General features: G+C 36.2%; 2 protein-coding genes across 2 annotated transcripts in view; one reads left to right on the plus strand and one right to left on the minus strand.

Annotated features, from left to right (window-relative positions):
• Positions 1–17,891, plus strand: part of LOC126975575 (dystrophin, isoforms A/C/F/G/H) — a 657,038-nt gene that overhangs the window by 356,881 nt on the left and 282,266 nt on the right. The gene's annotated exons all lie outside the window — the stretch shown is intronic.
• On the minus strand, positions 809–7,310 carry LOC126975584 (uncharacterized). The gene is made up of 5 exons (XM_050823533.1): positions 7,140–7,310; positions 3,386–3,554; positions 2,253–2,333; positions 1,885–2,042; positions 809–953 (listed from the first exon to the last, which is right to left on the minus strand). Exons 1-5 carry the CDS (start codon positions 7,183–7,185, stop codon positions 874–876), a joined length of 534 nt encoding a protein of 177 aa, XP_050679490.1. The 5' UTR covers positions 7,186–7,310; the 3' UTR covers positions 809–873.

Raw genomic sequence — 17,891 nt, forward strand, 5'->3', positions numbered from 1 at the left:
TCATCCACGGAAATGTTGATATGAGAACACGCTATATTTTCATTAAGAAGCGTTCACCATTATCATTATGTATAGCTCTACATAACACGAGTAGTAGAGCCTTCTACTTTGTTTGCGTCGACCACAAATTAAATTCACTCATGTAAAAATAGGATTTTATGAATAGTATTTGTCAAGAGCAGTTGTCAAGATTAGTTAACGAGTGTCAATGACGTTCTAAACATATATAGGGACATATCATTCGCAGTCTGGTAGCGGAGCAGCAAAAGTGAGCTAAAGACAATGTAAGCACGCTCTTCTCCTTAGTCGTGTGTCAACTGTCACTGTCCGAATCGGATGATAACTTCAGAATTCATCATGCGTAACCTGTACTGAATAAATGTTTTACATTGCTGCTTATTGACCAAGAATATTTAAAGCAATTGGAGTGAATGCTGCAATGTAAATACATTGCATTGAAAGTAATGGTGTAATTTGTGGCATGTTCCATATTTCAGCTTTTTTTACGAAGTTCTATACATCCAAAATTTGTCTATATGTAGGTATACAACGTCAGAAATATAAAAATATTTAATGTTGGAATTATTAAGAGGAATATCTGATAAAAAAATATATTATAATGTAGACTGTAACTCAATCAACTTAGACTACTCTGCCAACCTGACTTGAAAGCAGTAGTTGAATGATTACTGAAAGTTCACTCTTCCTCCGCGGCCCGCGGTCATGCGACATGCGATAGATCGATGAAAGCGTTTGAGGCGATGTAATAAAATTTTCACTTTAATAAAATAACAACAAAACACCTGACAACAGTGATGTCCATTAGTTTTATTCTTTCTCAAACAACATATTGTCATAAAAACATTATTTTAATTAAACTTTATAGATGTAGAACCAGTGTCTTCCGTGGTAACTGTTGTTGGCACATCTTCTCTCTGACACCTTAACAAACACTGAAAATATGAAATTATTCGGGTAAACATTAGCTTGTTCAATTGCTTCTGAGTTTCTGGATAAAGTTTAGTTAAAATAGAATCTTAATATAAATAAATAAATCTTTACAAACAAATAATAAATAGCCGTTACTGTGTTGTCGCACCAGAAGAGGCTTACTACGCCACGGGTCATTTTTGAAGCGTTTCCACATACTTCACAATATCACTGTATTTGGTCAGATAAATTCGTTAATACCATGTGGGCAATTATGGCCCATGGGCATTAGTAAAAGGCAATGTAACTGCAAAAAGTACTATAGTTTTTTTTTTTCAATGCAAGAAGCGACAATACCAATAAGGCAAGGTTGTGGCACAGTTTTTCAATACCTACGGCACCATTCAAAACGGAACAAGTTGTGCATGCAAACTATTGCTTGGAGGCAGAAATAGGTACCGCTGTGGTACCTATATAGCTGCTATGTGATAAGGAATATGCTAGGTAATTAAGATAATTATGCAAGAATTAATTTGTTTAATTATTTATGGAAAATGTGGAATCAATCTCACGCCTCTGAATATTACGCCTCCAACCCTTTTAACCCAACAGGTGTACCGCTAAGCCAAACGTTACCTACATTGTGCATAAATCTTGCTATTTTTGTGTTTTTTTTAAAGAAGAAACAACTTGTTTTGTTTTATAATAAAAACAAATGCTCGTTTGTCCTGCACAAACGACCGTACGGGTCACATGATGTTAAGTGATCACCGCTGCCCACCTTCTCTTGAAACACCAGAGGAATTACTGGGCGCTGTTTTGGAAAGGTATATGCGCTTTTTCGAATGTACCCCTGTCGTATCATTCCACAGCTTGATTGTAAGTGGAAGAAATTTCCTTCAAAACCGCACTATGGAGTTATATAACAGCAGCTCAAAAATAACTAATAGTTACTAGTTCCATCCTGGCAGTTTCTGTATCTCATCATGCATTCGCTCTTGAAGGATCTCCTGGCACGCTGATAGGCTCCACATATCCACTTAACTCCCAGATTATTGTAACTCTTCAGCATGTCATGAGGGCATGGGGTGCATTGACGATACGCCTTCGTCCTATGTGATTTCACATATTTCTTAATTTCTTAAACGAGCAATTCAAGTTCATTAAAATCAAAATCATTTAAAAAAATTGTATAACTTACACTCACGTTTATAAGTGTATCTTATAACGAGTTTAATTTATTATTAAGGCTTTGAAAAAAGCCTTACATTAGATATAGTCGTAAAAATTTGAATTATACCGTCTTTGTCAACGCAACTTACATTAATTTTTTCTCGCTACTTTCAATAGAAGACGCTTCGGACGATAAACTGGAAGATACATAGGATCCACTCGAAATAGAACTAAAAATAAATGAAAATACTTTTTTTTTTAAAATACTTTATATCTACTAATATAATCTATACAACTATTATATTCGTTATTCTACTTATGGCGCCTCGCTTTTGAGTAAAACTACTGATTATCTTTTTCTGTTTTTCGAAACCATGAAATTCGGCCTCTAGTATAGAGTGAAGTGATGTAGATGTTTGAGTTTTGACTTCAAAAAAATTATCCCAAAACAATAGGTATAATATGCACTAAGAAGTATGAAAAATAATTGCGTATTTTATACAATCTAATCAATTAATCTTATTCTAGTAACGATTATTGTTATTTTTGGAATCGGTTCACCCAGTCGAAAGTTAACAATCATAAAAAAATAACATATATAATTTAGAACTTCGTCCTTGTTTGAAGTCGATATAAAATACAAATATTTTTTGTTTATATTAATGAAGTTATAACATTATTAATATATTATATAATTAAATTATAATAATAATTACCAATCGCGCTCCTTTGTCGACTCAAACCGATATTACCTTTACTGATTCAAATACGCACAAAATAAATTGTTAAGCAAGCCTTAAAATGGTTTCATTTCAAAAGTTATCTAGTAAGTAACTAGTAATTACTTTGATGAATATTCATTACAATCACCTATCGCGTTTTGGTGAGGCTTAGATTATTTTCTTATTTTGATAATACAATAGTATTCGATATAGTTAAATAATACTCTGTCATCATCATCAGCCGGAAAGACGTCCACTGCTGGACAAAGGCCTCCCCCAAAGATTTCCACGACGATCGGTCCTGCGCTGCCCTCCTCCAACGCATCCAGATCTTGTGGGGGGGCCCACCAAAACAGCGTCTTCCGGTACGTGGTCGCCATTCGAGGACCTTCCTTTTCTGCCCCACCGGCCATCTGGCCGTCGAACTATGTGCCCTGCCCACTGCCACTATACTACTCTACACTTCGCGAAAATTATGTTCGATTATAATGTATGATATTTACGAGTTAAGTTGTTGGAGTCTAAACAATTTGTTACATTTTTAGTACATCGATATATACCTGCTATCTAACGTAGCGCTAGACTTCAAATTACTCGCTTTTTCGTTTGATGAGTGTTTATCATCGTACCACCGAACTCCTCTATGCTCGGCGTCTCCAAAGGCACCTATTGTAGCCACGTTATAGTCTTCTAACCCAAATGGATGGGTAGATACTTGACCACTGCATACTGAAAATACGGAGAAATGCTTGACTTATTAAATTCATGCTTATAAAACACTAGTGGCTTGACTTCGGTCTCAAAATCTTATAATATAAGAAGTAGAAAATGTAATTTATAAAAGCAAAGTGCTGCAAACAGAATTAAATCCGATGTTTACCTATTTTATAAAAGCATCTGCGGCTGAAAAGGTTAAATAGTTGTCTCTCATTACGGTGCAACCGGTGCAGGCTTGCCAGGTAACAATGTGTTATCGATTTTCGAATATGTTCGTGTATAAGGTCAGAAACGGTCTTGTTGTTTCTCTGGAATTACAAGAAACTGTGGGCCGCGATAACTCCTTACCAAGAGGAGTGAGCCCATGTACGCCAGTTTGTTCTCCTTTTCTTTAAAAAAATATATAGTTTGCGCAGGGATCCCTTTTTTGTAAAAAAGATTCCCTTCCCTATTTAAAGTAAACTTGTAGTACAATTGCGTCCTACTGCTGAAAGCATTTTGTAAAATCAGCCTTCGTTTATACGTTCTATTTTATTTTAAGGTCATCATTCTCTTCTTGGTCTGGCCTTTTCCCATTTTATTTGGGGTCGGCCCTCCGTATCGTGTGTCTCCAGTTGGTTCGGTCCTAGGTCGTTTCTTTGTTTATGTGCGCTTCTTTCAGGTTCTTATTTACTATACACATCCATGTGATTCGGGGTCTTCCTCGTCCTCGAGGTTTAGTTACTATATCTAACACTTTTCTGCTCAAGTGGTTGTATGGTCGCCTCATAACGTGTCCATACCACCGCAGACGGCTCTCCTGCAGTTTATCTGGGATATGTCTTACTTTAAAGGTGCCTCTTATGTGTATGTTTCTGACCTGATCCAGCCTAGTTACACCACCTGCCCACCTGAACATCTTCATCTCTCTTTCTGCATTCATATCTTAATGCTAGTATTATAAAGATAAATAGCTTTTTATTTGTTTACTCCTCGGATAGTCAGATTCATAAGGCATAAATAGTATAGGATAGCCTGTTAGGTAACTATCACTAAAGTTTTTTGTGAAGTAAGACGTTAGAAAAAGCTCCCCCCAACTGCTAATCCGCGTGCATTAATATAATTCTTCCCAATCGTTCCCGCTTGGCAGAGTAGTCGTGGCCGCTAAGATATTGCGACGTTAGTAATCGTTGGTCTTCTTAGTTTTGGGTCGCACTGCCTCCCGTGCTATGTTTCTCCACTTTTGGCGGCTTGTAGCATTGCGGGAGCACTCCACCACAGTTGGCCACCATAATTGTTATAATACAGAAACGAAAATAAAATGCTGTTAAAATGTGTTTGTCTCTATCTTTCTCTCCGTCTGCCTCTCCGCTCAGGGTCAGCAGAGCGATGTTAGAACTGTTTTGAGCAATGAGAAACAGATCTTCAATTTTATTGATATTTGTCCAATTCCGGGTCTTTCAGAGCCACACTTTCTTTCTTTGTCCAGCGCTGCGTTTGCATTCTATTTTTACATCATCAGAAGTTTATAAGGTCGTCGCATTTTAAATAAGTCATTACCTAGATAAAATTCTATTTTTTGTCTTTTTGTTTTTCTTATTGTTCGTTTGTTACTCACTCCTATCATTCGCGGGTATATCCGCGGGCGACTTGTAAGTAATAACACTCGTAAGTTTTATTCGTTGCTTTCATTTAGTACAGAAATCTTAACTGACAGATAAATCTTAATAATTATACTAAGTATTAACAATGCAGAAAATTTTCGCATCATGTTTTGTTAATAGTCTAATAAATATAATAATTTTTTTAATAAATTTTGTTTATTTCAAAGATTACATATACATTTTTTTAGTGGTTGAGACTTCCCAGTAAGTTGTCTTAGGACACTTGTATTGGGAATATCTCGCAACTTCCTTAGCAGATACATTTTATTTAGTAAACAATATAGAAATAAACAGAAATGATTGAGAACCAAATTTTACAATTTACAATTAATTGTGTGTGTGTGTATGTGTGTGTGTGTGTGAGTGAGTGAATGTGTGGATGTAAAGTAGTGTAACTCACTCGGGAAATTATGCTTATTTGATGATTTTGTGCGTGCGAGAAATATTTTTATTGAGGTGTTCAATATATATATATATATATATATAAGGACACTTTTATTCGCAGTCTGATAGCGGAACGGCAAAAGTGTGCTTAAAGACAATATAAGCACACTTTTCCCCTTAGTCGTGTCAACTGTCACTGTCCGAATCAAATCTGAACTAAATAAATGTTATACATTGCTGCTTATTGACCAATAATATTTTAAACAACTGGATTAAATGCTACAATGTATAGATATAGCAGTCGACGCTTATTACGGTGTAATTTATCGCATTTATCGTGTGTTTTTTATACGACGTGATTTGTCTGTATGTATAGAATGTAATTGGAGGTATTATTAGAGGTAGGATTTGATGTAAAAATTCTTCAAAAAAGTCGTTCTCATCATCGCGGAATCTATTTATTTAATAAATTATAAATACACAAATAAAATTTGAAAAACAAAATTTTATGAACGATGCGGGACTCTAACCCACGACCTCCGGCGTTCCGTGCCGGTGCTCTAACCAGCCACAACCTGAGAGTTGAACAAAGCAAACAGGATTTTATAGCGAGGCGTTACTCGAACGGTTAGCTCAGTTGGTAAGAGCACCGGCACGGAACGTCGGAGGTTGTGGGTTCGAGGCCCGCATCATTCATTAAATTTTGTTTTTGAAAATTTTATTTGTGTATCAATCCTAGAAGTGAGAGTCATCACTTTAAAAACATAACATATTGTTTAAATTATGAATAATCGATAGGATCGAGTACATGTAAGATATTGGGGATAAACTTTTACCTAAAATAATTGTCTGTTAAATTGAAACGGCTTTCTTTAGTCACTCCAACAAAGTGTGTTAAGATTTTGTATAATTAACTAACCAGCAGACAAAGAAAGTATCAGAAATACTTTACCGATATAAGCCTTATACCCTGAACAGACGATATAAAAAGAAATAGAGATTTTTAATTAAAGTACTTTTGAGTTTGCTTTGAGACTATTAACGGAGAAAATATTGTAAAGATTAAAAAAATAATCTTACAGTGGCTGCCTCTTAAAAAATCATAGCTATGCACTCAGATTAAGGATTGGTCCGAGAGAGCGTCGGCTACGCGTGCGGTAAAAACGCGCCAAAGTGCGACAGCTAATACTACGCCGAAGTGGGCGTACTCGAGCCAGTCTCGAACAATTTGCACATACACACTTTGCTAATAATTAAAAATAAAAAGCCTGAAAAAACTTTGTAAAAATAATACTAAAATAAATAACAAAGACACTGGAATCACATATCATCAGTAAGTATTTTGTGTTTTATTAATTTCAATGTAAAATAAAACGAAGCGTACGTTACTAAATTTGAAATGTAATTGCCAAGATGCACACAAGCATCTAATAGTTGCCGTAATAAAAAATATATTGTTCTTAGATAATGCGGTATCTAGCTGGAGCGCAGCGGAGACTAATCCTTAATCTAAGGCATCAAGTGCTCATTCGTCATAATTGATTTGATAAAGATAAACGTATATAAATACCATTAAATATTGAAATAAAATTCCATACGGTTGCTAGTTTGAACATTGCACAACATTTTCGAACTACGTTTGCTTCAATCGCCACATCTAAAGTAATAACTTTACTACATATATTTTTATGGTTTATTGAAAATGCCTTCGATAAATTATACGTCTAGGCAGAGCCTTTTGCTCCTAGACAACTGATAGAAACAGGCCAGACTTATTACTTTAGTGCGCGTGATAACCTACGTCGTACACTCGCGGTATTACACATTGTATTAGTGTGAATGCATTGCTCAAAATAGAGATTAACTGTCAACCTCAATTTTATTCGACGTTTTCACAGCTCTTACAGTCTATTGTGATTTTGTGGGTCGGCCCGCGCTGCACGCGAGCCTTCTGGCCTGAAGCGGCTGTATAGTGAATTAAACCGGTTCTGACCAGGCGGTCGCTGTAGTTTAACGCACAATATCTTCATCATCAGCTGGAAGACGTCCACTGCTGGACAAAGCTCTCCCCCAAAGATCTCCAAGAAGATCGATCCTGCTCTGCCCTCATCCAACGCATTCCGGCGATCTTGACCAGATCGTCAGTCCATCATATGGGGGGCCTACCAACACTGCGTCTTCCGGTACGTGGTCGCAATTCGAGAACTTTACTGGCCCAACGGCAATCTGTCCGCTGAATTATGTAACCTGCCACTGCCTTATCGGTTTCGCAATCATTTGGGCTATATCATTGACATTGGCTCTCCTACAAATCTCCTCATTTCTGATTCGATTTCGCAGGGAAACTCCGAGCATAGCCCTCTCCATTGCCCAGTGAGCGACCATGAGCTTTCTCATCACACACACGATTTGCGCGTTAGTAATAAGTCCGATTAAGTCGAATTATATATTGAAACACGTAACGATTTTAAAACGTTTCACTACCTAGACGAATAAATGACCCAAAGTCTATCATATAAATAGTAGCTGACCAATAGAAATCTTGCAAAGGCACTGCCTAAGTAAAAATTAAAATTTTGTTTAGTATGAAACGTGCAGCATTTGACATAAGTTTGAAATAGTAGTAAGTACAGCTCTATGGCGATTGGCATTGAAGTATAATCAGGCTAAGTTTGAAAGCGAACAGTTGCTTAAAACGTAGTGGAGTTCGGCTATATCTGTTTTTTACAAGATTATAGCCGTCATCTGTCAATCTATCAATGACTGCACTTTTCACACAATCGAGTTAATTGCTGATTGCTGATTTGAGTGCTTTCTTCTTAGAGAGTTTCGCTTCATTTAATTCATTCATTTCCATTTTTACTTAGGCAGACCTGCTTCTTATTACGAGTACTTACATCCTTTTGGGTATAGGTTTTGTAGTAATACAAAGATAAAAAAAAAAAAAAACATAATATTATAGCTGTGAAGACGTTATATGAATGTTATCACAAGAAATAAGCGTAAGGCGAAAGTAATTCTAGTTTTACATAAGTAGTGTTTCTAATAGTTAGTTAAAATATTTTATATTATTTTAGTTGTCACTAGCATTAAACTAGTTCGGGCCTGTATTATAATACTAGTTACTTCCAGATACATTGTTTTTTACAGTTACTTCAATACATAAAAGCGTATATAATAACTTAACTTATGAAAAACATTTTTTAACAGTTCTACGAGAAAATAAATAACATTTGTCTATCATACATATTACTGGTTAGTACATGAGCGGTCAGTAATAAAATTGAGGGTATTCTTAAAAACATTTGGGTTGACTACAAAGACTGTTGACTTGGTTTATTTTCATAATAAAAGTAATGGTGAGATGTTGAGTAAATATTTTTAGATTGGAATTAATAACTAAGCTAAATTTCAAATCATTCAGGTATGAAATAAAACAAAAACGATGACCGATGACCCATAGTGTACCGTATAAAGGAAAAATAGCTGACATCTGCAACTCACTTAAGTAGTTGAGCCGTATAAAATTCAGACATTATGTTTTATACGACACTTTCTCAGAGAGTGCCTCAGCACTGATGTGACAACTGGGCGTAACGTGCGCAATTTATTACGTAAACATTTGCGGGCAGAAAAATTATATACAATTCGATTGCTAACGTAGTTTAGCGGGAAGAAAAAATATATTAAAATCCAATGCTAAGCGATTTTTAGCTCTTATAAGATGATGAAAATGATTTATAATATTTCATAAGTATTTTGTTAAGACAAAAAACGGTAGCACGGCTTTGTAGGCTTTTATTAAAAATAAAGCGTGTTCCATCACATCTTGCTCACAACATTATATAAAAACTTAACTTAGTCGGAGTCCGTTAACTTGCCTCATGGTCTTCTATTAGTATTACCGTATATCTGAAAGAAAAAAAAATATTAATGATTTTAATTTTCACATTTATGGTCTTATATGGTCTGCAGCTCAGAAATGATAAGATCCGTAGCAGAACCAAAGCCACTGACATAGCCCATATGATTACGAAACTGACGTGACAGTGGGCAGGAAAACTAGTTTGACGGATAGATGGCCGGTGGGTAAGAAATACGACCACGTACCGGAAGGCACAGTGTTAGTAGGCACCCCACAAGATGGACCGATGATCTGGTCAAGATCGCCGGATGAGGGCAGCGCAGGACAATCGTCGTGGAGATGTTTGGGGAAGGCCTTTGTCCAGCAGTGGGCGTCTTCTGTCTGATGACGATGATGATGATGATGAAGGTCAGCAACGCTTTTGTGCTCCAGTGATGACATACCCTCAGGTGACCCGTAAGTTTGCCCACCTCCTCTTCCATTAACGAAAACACACTGTGATAAAAATAGTACTATGTTTAGTTGGTATATTTACCAACGAGTCAATTCCAAATTTTTAGTATATAGTCATATTCTGCGTTAGTTAAAACTATCTCGTGTCGTAAGTATGATTTTGAAGTAAATTAACCGTAAATATGGTCGATATGTTTACGTATTTTACTTGCTTTTTCTAATTTTTGAAGATAAGTTAACAAAATAGAAGATAATAATTATAATATGTAAATAGGTAAATACCTAAAATTAGTTTGAAACTAATATCAAATAATAACATGTTCTCAAACTACCCTCATCCACATACATCTAAAACGTTTATTGAACTTTTTCTCTAATAGAAAATAGTCTAATAGAACAAAGAAAAAAAAACGGTATTTGCATTACTGTAACTGAGAGAAAAGTAAATATGGACTCAAACGTCGTCGACTAAGGCTATACTGGAGAATGTGATGTAGTTTTCATAATGGATGAATTTCTTGACCAGTTCAATATTAAATATAATTTACAATTTGTTTATTATATTATATGCACAGCAGTGCAGGCGAATATATTTTTTTTATCAAAATAAGGGCCAAGGGCCAATAAAATAAACCAGACGAGCAGGACGTTCAGCTGATGGTAATTGATACACCCTGCCCATTACAATGTAGTGTCGCTCAGGATTCTTGAAAAACCTTAAAAATTCTGAGCGGCACTACAACTGCGCTCGTCTCCTTGAGTCATAAGATGTTAAGTCTCATTTGCCCAATGATTTCACTAGCTACGGCGCCCTTCAAACCGAAACAGTAATGTTTACACATACTGCTTCACGGCAGAAATAGGCGCCGTTTTGGTACCCATAATTTAGCCAGCATCCGGTGCAAAGGAGCCTCTCGCTGGTAAATAATAGTGCAACAGCCTATTTATCAAACATGACTGTTACCATATTAACGAATTTTTTTAAAATATTTATTCACCCTTATTAAGGCTATTGTTATGATGTGATTCAATGTTAACAACCCTCATAGCTAAAGATATCGCGCGAGTTAAATGCAGAGTTCAGGAATGCGATAGTTCTGTGACCTAATTATAATTGATGACCATAATAATGAGTGTGTCGATAAATTTAAACAGTGCTTCAAGTTATTTACTACTACGGCATAACTCACGAACTTGGAAACCAGTGTTACAAAACGCGGTTTGGAATAAGACCCATAGTGCCGATGATGACGTAGTGGTCATTGTGAGTACATTTTGTGCACCCGTTGACACCGATAGTGACATAGTATCAGTGATACCGTGCTCGTCATCATCACTGGCGCCCCCCGCAATGCCACCCTGTCCAGCCGCGCACTATGAGGCTACGAGTCCAAGTTCGCAGTAAAAGGCAGGACGTTATCGCGAACCCACCACACTCACCCTGATGAAGGACCCCCGAATGGTCCGAAACTAGTCGGTACCCACACCGATAAAACATGAGTAATGCCGTATTAGTAAATAAGTTAATAATGGCTCACGAAAGTTTTATAAATTTAATGCTTCATATTTACCATTTAACCTAATAATTAAATATCAAATTTATGTTCTGCCTTTCTTGAACACACATATTGTCGAAAACATTTTTCGTCATTTCTCGTGCGATCGTGGTGATGAATAAAAACAGACATTATTACAATCAAAAAACTTTTGTATTAACGCGATAACACGGTAAGCGAACGATAACTGTCAAGGGCGGACATCACTACACTGCAGGCGCGCGAGGGAAGACGTGCGGAAAGCGGGAGGAGATGCTCCCGCTCTTTACGTCAGGCCCCGACTGCATTTAACTCGTGCGCTTGCTGTAAGTAGCGACACTAAAATTTTTCTTAAGACCACACGCCAAAACTTCATTAAGGCTAGGTCAATATTACGAAACATAATATAATATTAATATTTATATAATTTTTATTGTCTGTAAATTACTCTGTTTAATATTGCTCCGACTGATCGCTTTCCCTTAGTCGACTGATTAGCTGAACGAGCTTTAATTAGTTTCATTCAGTACTCACAAAAGAAAAAGCTCAATGCGTCTCACTATAAGAAGAAAAATTATGTGAAATGCTTAATATCAAATCAAAACTTACTTTTTATTTTTTCCCGCAAGGGTTCCCTAAGCATAGAGTGAAGAGACCTCCTGTGTTGTCCCGGAAACAGAAACAGGCTTGGCAGTTGTGGTGATATTTGTCACCATCATACTTGCATAGGCCTGGTCCTGCGAAATTATTTTAATAAGTCATTATTAGGGGACAAGACAAATCTTCAAAGAAATACTGTTTTCCTACAACATTTGAACTTCGACAGCGGTCCTTCAAAGCGGACAAGTCTGTTATCAGTTAGTTGTTTATAAATGCCATCATTTACTTAGTGGAGCTCTATCCTAAAACACATAATGGACATTAAATTGCCACAGTACAAAATCAAACTATATGTCTCGCTCATCTTTGACATTCGATTGCAGTCATCACTTCAAAATAAATCTTGACGCCTGTGGTTTTAAAAATTATAATGCAATTTATCCAGTTGCTTGGGTCAATAAAAATCCGGTTTGGCACTTTATCTCAACTTAGCTATTATATAGGACGGAGTAGACTACATTGAATTACCTATGTATTGAAAATTATAGTATAAGATCTGAATAGGAAACGCTCTTGATCTATCTGTTTCATGGATAAAAAGTGTTATAATATGTCAAATTTAATATGCTAAAGAATATATTATACATGCTACAGTGTATCTGAAACTTTCTGTAAACTTTGAAATTGAATAAAATATCTGCAGTAATTCTATATCAGATTTGCAACTGGATAAAAATGGCCAACCTCACGTAAGCATATTATATAGGGTTGATGCTTTCGAAAGTAATCTCGTCTCTTAAACGAATGTCCGCAATATAGGAAATAAATCATTTTTGTAATTTTAATTAATTATATTCTATAGTTTTGTCAGAGAACGTACTCACTCGCGATACTTTTTCATAAGTATATTTTTACATAAAGGATGGATAAAGGGCGCTAATCCTATTCGGATCCTGTACTATTTCGATAACGTGATTCAATCTTGTATTGCCTGTAGGGTCAAAATAAATGCAAATATGCTTTAGGAAGCTATTTGTCCCCACTGTTTTCCCATCAATTAATTTTTTTTTCAGTAGCGGTCTGTAGCTCATATAGTTCGGTTCACTTATAATGGGATTAAATGATATACATATTGAAGGATATACTCGTATGTATTGGACTTTTATTAAATAGGACACTCCCGCCATTAAATAGGACCCTAATCTACAGTGCCCATACACAAGATCATTTTTTTTTATGGAAAAGGAGGACAAACGAGCGCTCGGGTCACCTGGTGTTAAGTGATCACCGCCGCTCACATTCTCTTGCAACACCAGAGGAGTTACAGGATCTTTGCAAGCCTTTAAGGAATGTGTACGCGCTTTGTTTGAAGGTACCCATGTCGTATCGTCCCGGAAACACCGCGCAAGGAAGCTCTTTCCACAGCTTTGTAGTACTTGGAAGAAACCTACTTGAAAACCGCACTGTGGAGGAACGCCACACATCCAGATGGTGGGGATGATATCCTAATTTGTGACTTGCCCGATGGTTGGATACCAATTAAACGATCTACGTTACATAAAATATTCTTAATATTATTTATTAACTAACATGTGCCTTTTAATAACTATCGGTAATCGGTTGTTACTTTGGAACAGCATGTCTCCGACAAAGGTCTCCTCCAAAGATTTCCATTCCATTCTGTCTTTTGCTGTACGAATCCATAGTTGCCCTGCTATTTTCTTGATGTCGTCTCCCCATCTCATAGGCTGTCTACCTCTATTTCTTTTGCTGTCTAGTGTTTGACATTCAGTTATAACTTATAAGCCTATTGTTAAATATGTCTGAAGTAGTTAAGGTCATAACTATGATAAAAATCACCTAAGAAATTCAAGATAGGCCACGATTCAAAGCACGAATATAAGATATGGTTATATATTCCCGGCGGAGGCTGTATATAAAAAACTTAAGTCGCAGTAGATCCCACGGAAGTTTGATTAAATATAATTTGCATGAGATCCGTGCGCCATCTGGTCTTGTAATATATTTTTTAATTCATAAATACAAAAGTCGTCAGAATCCACAGGGGATCTACTTGTGTATGCAGCGATATTACTCGAACGTTCCTATTTTTTCAGCAAACTATATCATTGAAAGTATGTATGTTCTTTTTTGGCACTACACTGTATGCGCATTCAGCCAAGGTTTTATTTTTATTTATTACACTTTTTTGACACCACATTAACAAAATATAACTTAACTACTAACATACATAATTACACGATATGGTGCAAATGGCGGCCTTATCACTATATAGTGATCTCTTCCAGGCAACCATTTGTAATACAACAAAAGAGAAAGGGTAAGAAAAGTGTCAAAAATATATACACACATAATATATACTATACTAAAATATAGATAAATTTATAAGAAAGTAAAATAAGTAAAAAGTAGGAACAATAATTAACATTTCAGAATTGTTGAATTATGTTGGTGGATACAATACATACAGATAGATTCTATCAAATAGAGGACAGAATATAATAAAATGATAAAACAAGGTTTATGTTGGTTCCTAAAATTTTCTAACTTTGCGTCATTCATTATATATTTTTTTGGTTCCTTCGTCCATTATTAGAACAGGCAAAGGGTTCAAGCCCATACAACCGTATTTATTAATTAATAATTAATTGTCAAAGCCATCTTCACAAGATTTCTACAAAATGGTTCTTTCTAAAAACGCAGAATAGCACGAGGAATAAATCATTTTAATGATTTTTGCTTCGTTAGGCACCAGAAGTATTACTTCTTGCTTGCATACATAAGTACACACAAGTTTTTATAGGTAGTGTTATAATATCTGTTTCTTACCAGAACGTAGAAGTGGTCTTCCCGATGCTGCCGCTACTTGTGTTAAGCTCTGGGCACCTGCGGAAGTCACAGCATAACAGAGAGTTTATTATCCGTAATGCATTCTGATAAAGTTGTTGATCGGTAAAGTTTTATTTAATATAATGTTTATAAAGTATTTATAAAATGTTTTACAGAAACACAAATTTTATTATATCTTATGGACAAGGAGTACAAAAGTGTCTCCTGATGTGAAGTGATTATTGCCGCCTCTTTCTCTTGCAACATCAGAGGAATTACATGAGCATGGCCGATCTTTTAGAAAGATGTACGTGCTTTTTTTAATGTACATATTTCGTATCATCCTGGAGACACTAACTACGTTTTATTTTGATTAATCTTTTGTTTCCAAACCCTTATAATACAGTCAAATGTTAAAGTTATCTTTTCTGTAAGTAATTTAAGCTTATTTCGTCACAATCATGTAAAATTCACCCCACTAATGGAATTTTGGGGTGAGCCCGCATATTCTGTGACTTTACACACACATTTAGTCGTAAGGGTTGAGTGAAGCCGAAAGGGATGTTGATTAAACACAGGTAATTGTGTAAATGTAATTTACGCCCTTAAACTGATCTGAGTGGTTTTGTTAATTTGCTTTTGTTTTCATCTGAAAATGGCGCTTGTTTGTTGCTATTTGATAGACTTTTATTCCTATTGGTTTAGCTTTTATTTATAGGAACTGTCAGTGTTTAACTACTTGAAAGGTTCGGTGTTATAGTTTTATTAGCTTGCATTCAACGGTCAAGCTTATTTGAGTGTAGGTTATTTTCCTAGCTGGTGAAGCTATTGATCATGCCACAGATTTATGGGTATCTTACAAACTGAAGTCTACCATCTACAGCCCTTGTGAAAGGCAGCTGGCTCGTTGGTTGAATCGTTGTTGAGTCATTAAAAAACTAGCTACGTTGATGTGTTAATTCTAATCAGTTTATTATGTTTTTTTTGTCTTCGACTGTGAATATATCATTTGAGGTGATGTACGACTAAATTTGTGAAATCTTTGCGGTCGCAATTTTCCGTGGATAATTGTTAATAGTAAAATTATAAATATTAATTTATTAATGCAAAAATATAAGTGATTGAAATTATACTTACTCACGCTACTTCCTCCGCTTAACTGGCCGTAAGGGTTAGTTGAGTCCCACCCACCTACCGCTCCAGGTTGGTACATAGATAGTAAATTATTTGACGGATATTGATAGAGATCCGAGTATAATTGGGAAGCATATGCATCAGCTTGGGCCTGAGCATTGGCCTGATCATACCCTCCTGTGGAGTAAGGGTATTGAAGTCCAGAATACTGTTGGCCAAGGTACATTGAATTCGCTTGGGCATTCGCCATAGCATCGGCGATACTATAAGCATTGCTTGCCGGATATGTTGTTGATCCACCAATATCTGCTTGTGCCAGGGCATTAGCTATACCGCCTCCATAGTACGAATTGGCATCAGCTTGAGAATTGGCAGAAGCCATACTGTTTCCGTAATAGGAGCTTGCTTCAGCTTGGGACATGGCATTTGCTTGGTTATATCCATAATATGGATAGGATTGGATGTAAGGATTGTAAGCATCGCTTGTTGATGTTGCTTGAGCTGTAGCTACAGCATTAGTTTCACTCAGGGCACCTGGGTATCCCTGATAAATTCCATTAAGGAAGGGATAGTTAGCAGCTGTATTGGCGACCGCTTCTGGAAACGCTGTGCTTTGGCCTAGGTTTGTTTGGGCAACAGCGTTAGCATAAGCGTCAGATAGTGCACTTCCAAGTGTATTCGATTGAGCAATTGCTGTTGCACTGCTTTCTGCATTACTGAAGGATCCGCCAGACGGATAGGGCAGCTCTGAAAATTTAACTTAAATTGTATTAAATATTACTCTAACATTCACCATCCATCTCCATCACCTCCCTTGTAAGATTGAGATTTACATTTTGTAAAGAAAGCATTGCTCATTAGAGGCTCGTATCAATTATTAGAGTTTTCCAGACAAAATATTAGAATCTCAGTAGTATGAATCCTAAGATAATTTATACGCCACGATAGAGTCTTTTGCTGTTAGACAACCGATAAAAACAGGAATATTAGTTTAGTGTACGTGACAAGCTACGTCCTACACTTACCATTTGTATGATACTTTGAGTTAATGTGCGTGAATTACTCAAAATAGAAGTTAGTTCCATACTCAATTTTTTCCCACTTTTTTACAGCTGTCATAGTCTATCTAGACATATAAATGATCTAAATATAAATCAATGGCAGTATTGTTAAAAATGTAATTATTAAACCATGCTACTTTAATCAAGAAAATTATAATTATAATAACAGTTACCGCAGTTCGGTTGTGGAGTACACCTGGCGATCACAATGTTAAAGACTGTTTGACAGTAGCATACGTTGCAATCTACAACGAATGGCTGATTCGGAAGTCTATAACGGCATTTTGGCTCTGAAAAAACACATGTATTTGCAGATGTGCACTTTTCATTATTGCATTCGGATTGTAGGAAAAATTTATACACTAATAAAGAGGCTGTTTAACAGTGCCTTTTACAGCCTCACGCATTTTCACTCACAATCGTTTTCAATAATATTTTATTTACATATAACATCACCAGTGGGAGGCTCCTTTGCACAGGATGCCTGCTAGATTATGGGTACCACAACGGCGACTATTTCTGCCGTGGAGCAGTAATGTGTAAACATTGCTGTATTTCGGTCTAAAGGGCGCCGTAGCTAGTGAATTTACTGGGCATTTGAGACTTAACATCTTATGTCTCAAGGTGACGAGCGCAATTGTAGTACCGCTCAGAATTTTTGGGTTTTTCTAGAATCCTGAGCGGCACTGCATTGTAATGGGCAGGGCGTATCAATGACCATCAGCTGAACGTCCTGCTCGTCTCGTCCCTTATTATCATAAACAAAAAAAAGTATCAAAAGTACTCCAAACTAAGTCTTATATTCAACCCACACGTTTTGGCTG

This window comes from Leptidea sinapis, chromosome 36, assembly GCF_905404315.1.
Source record: "Leptidea sinapis chromosome 36, ilLepSina1.1, whole genome shotgun sequence".
NCBI classification, from domain to species: Eukaryota; Metazoa; Arthropoda; class Insecta; order Lepidoptera; family Pieridae; genus Leptidea; species Leptidea sinapis.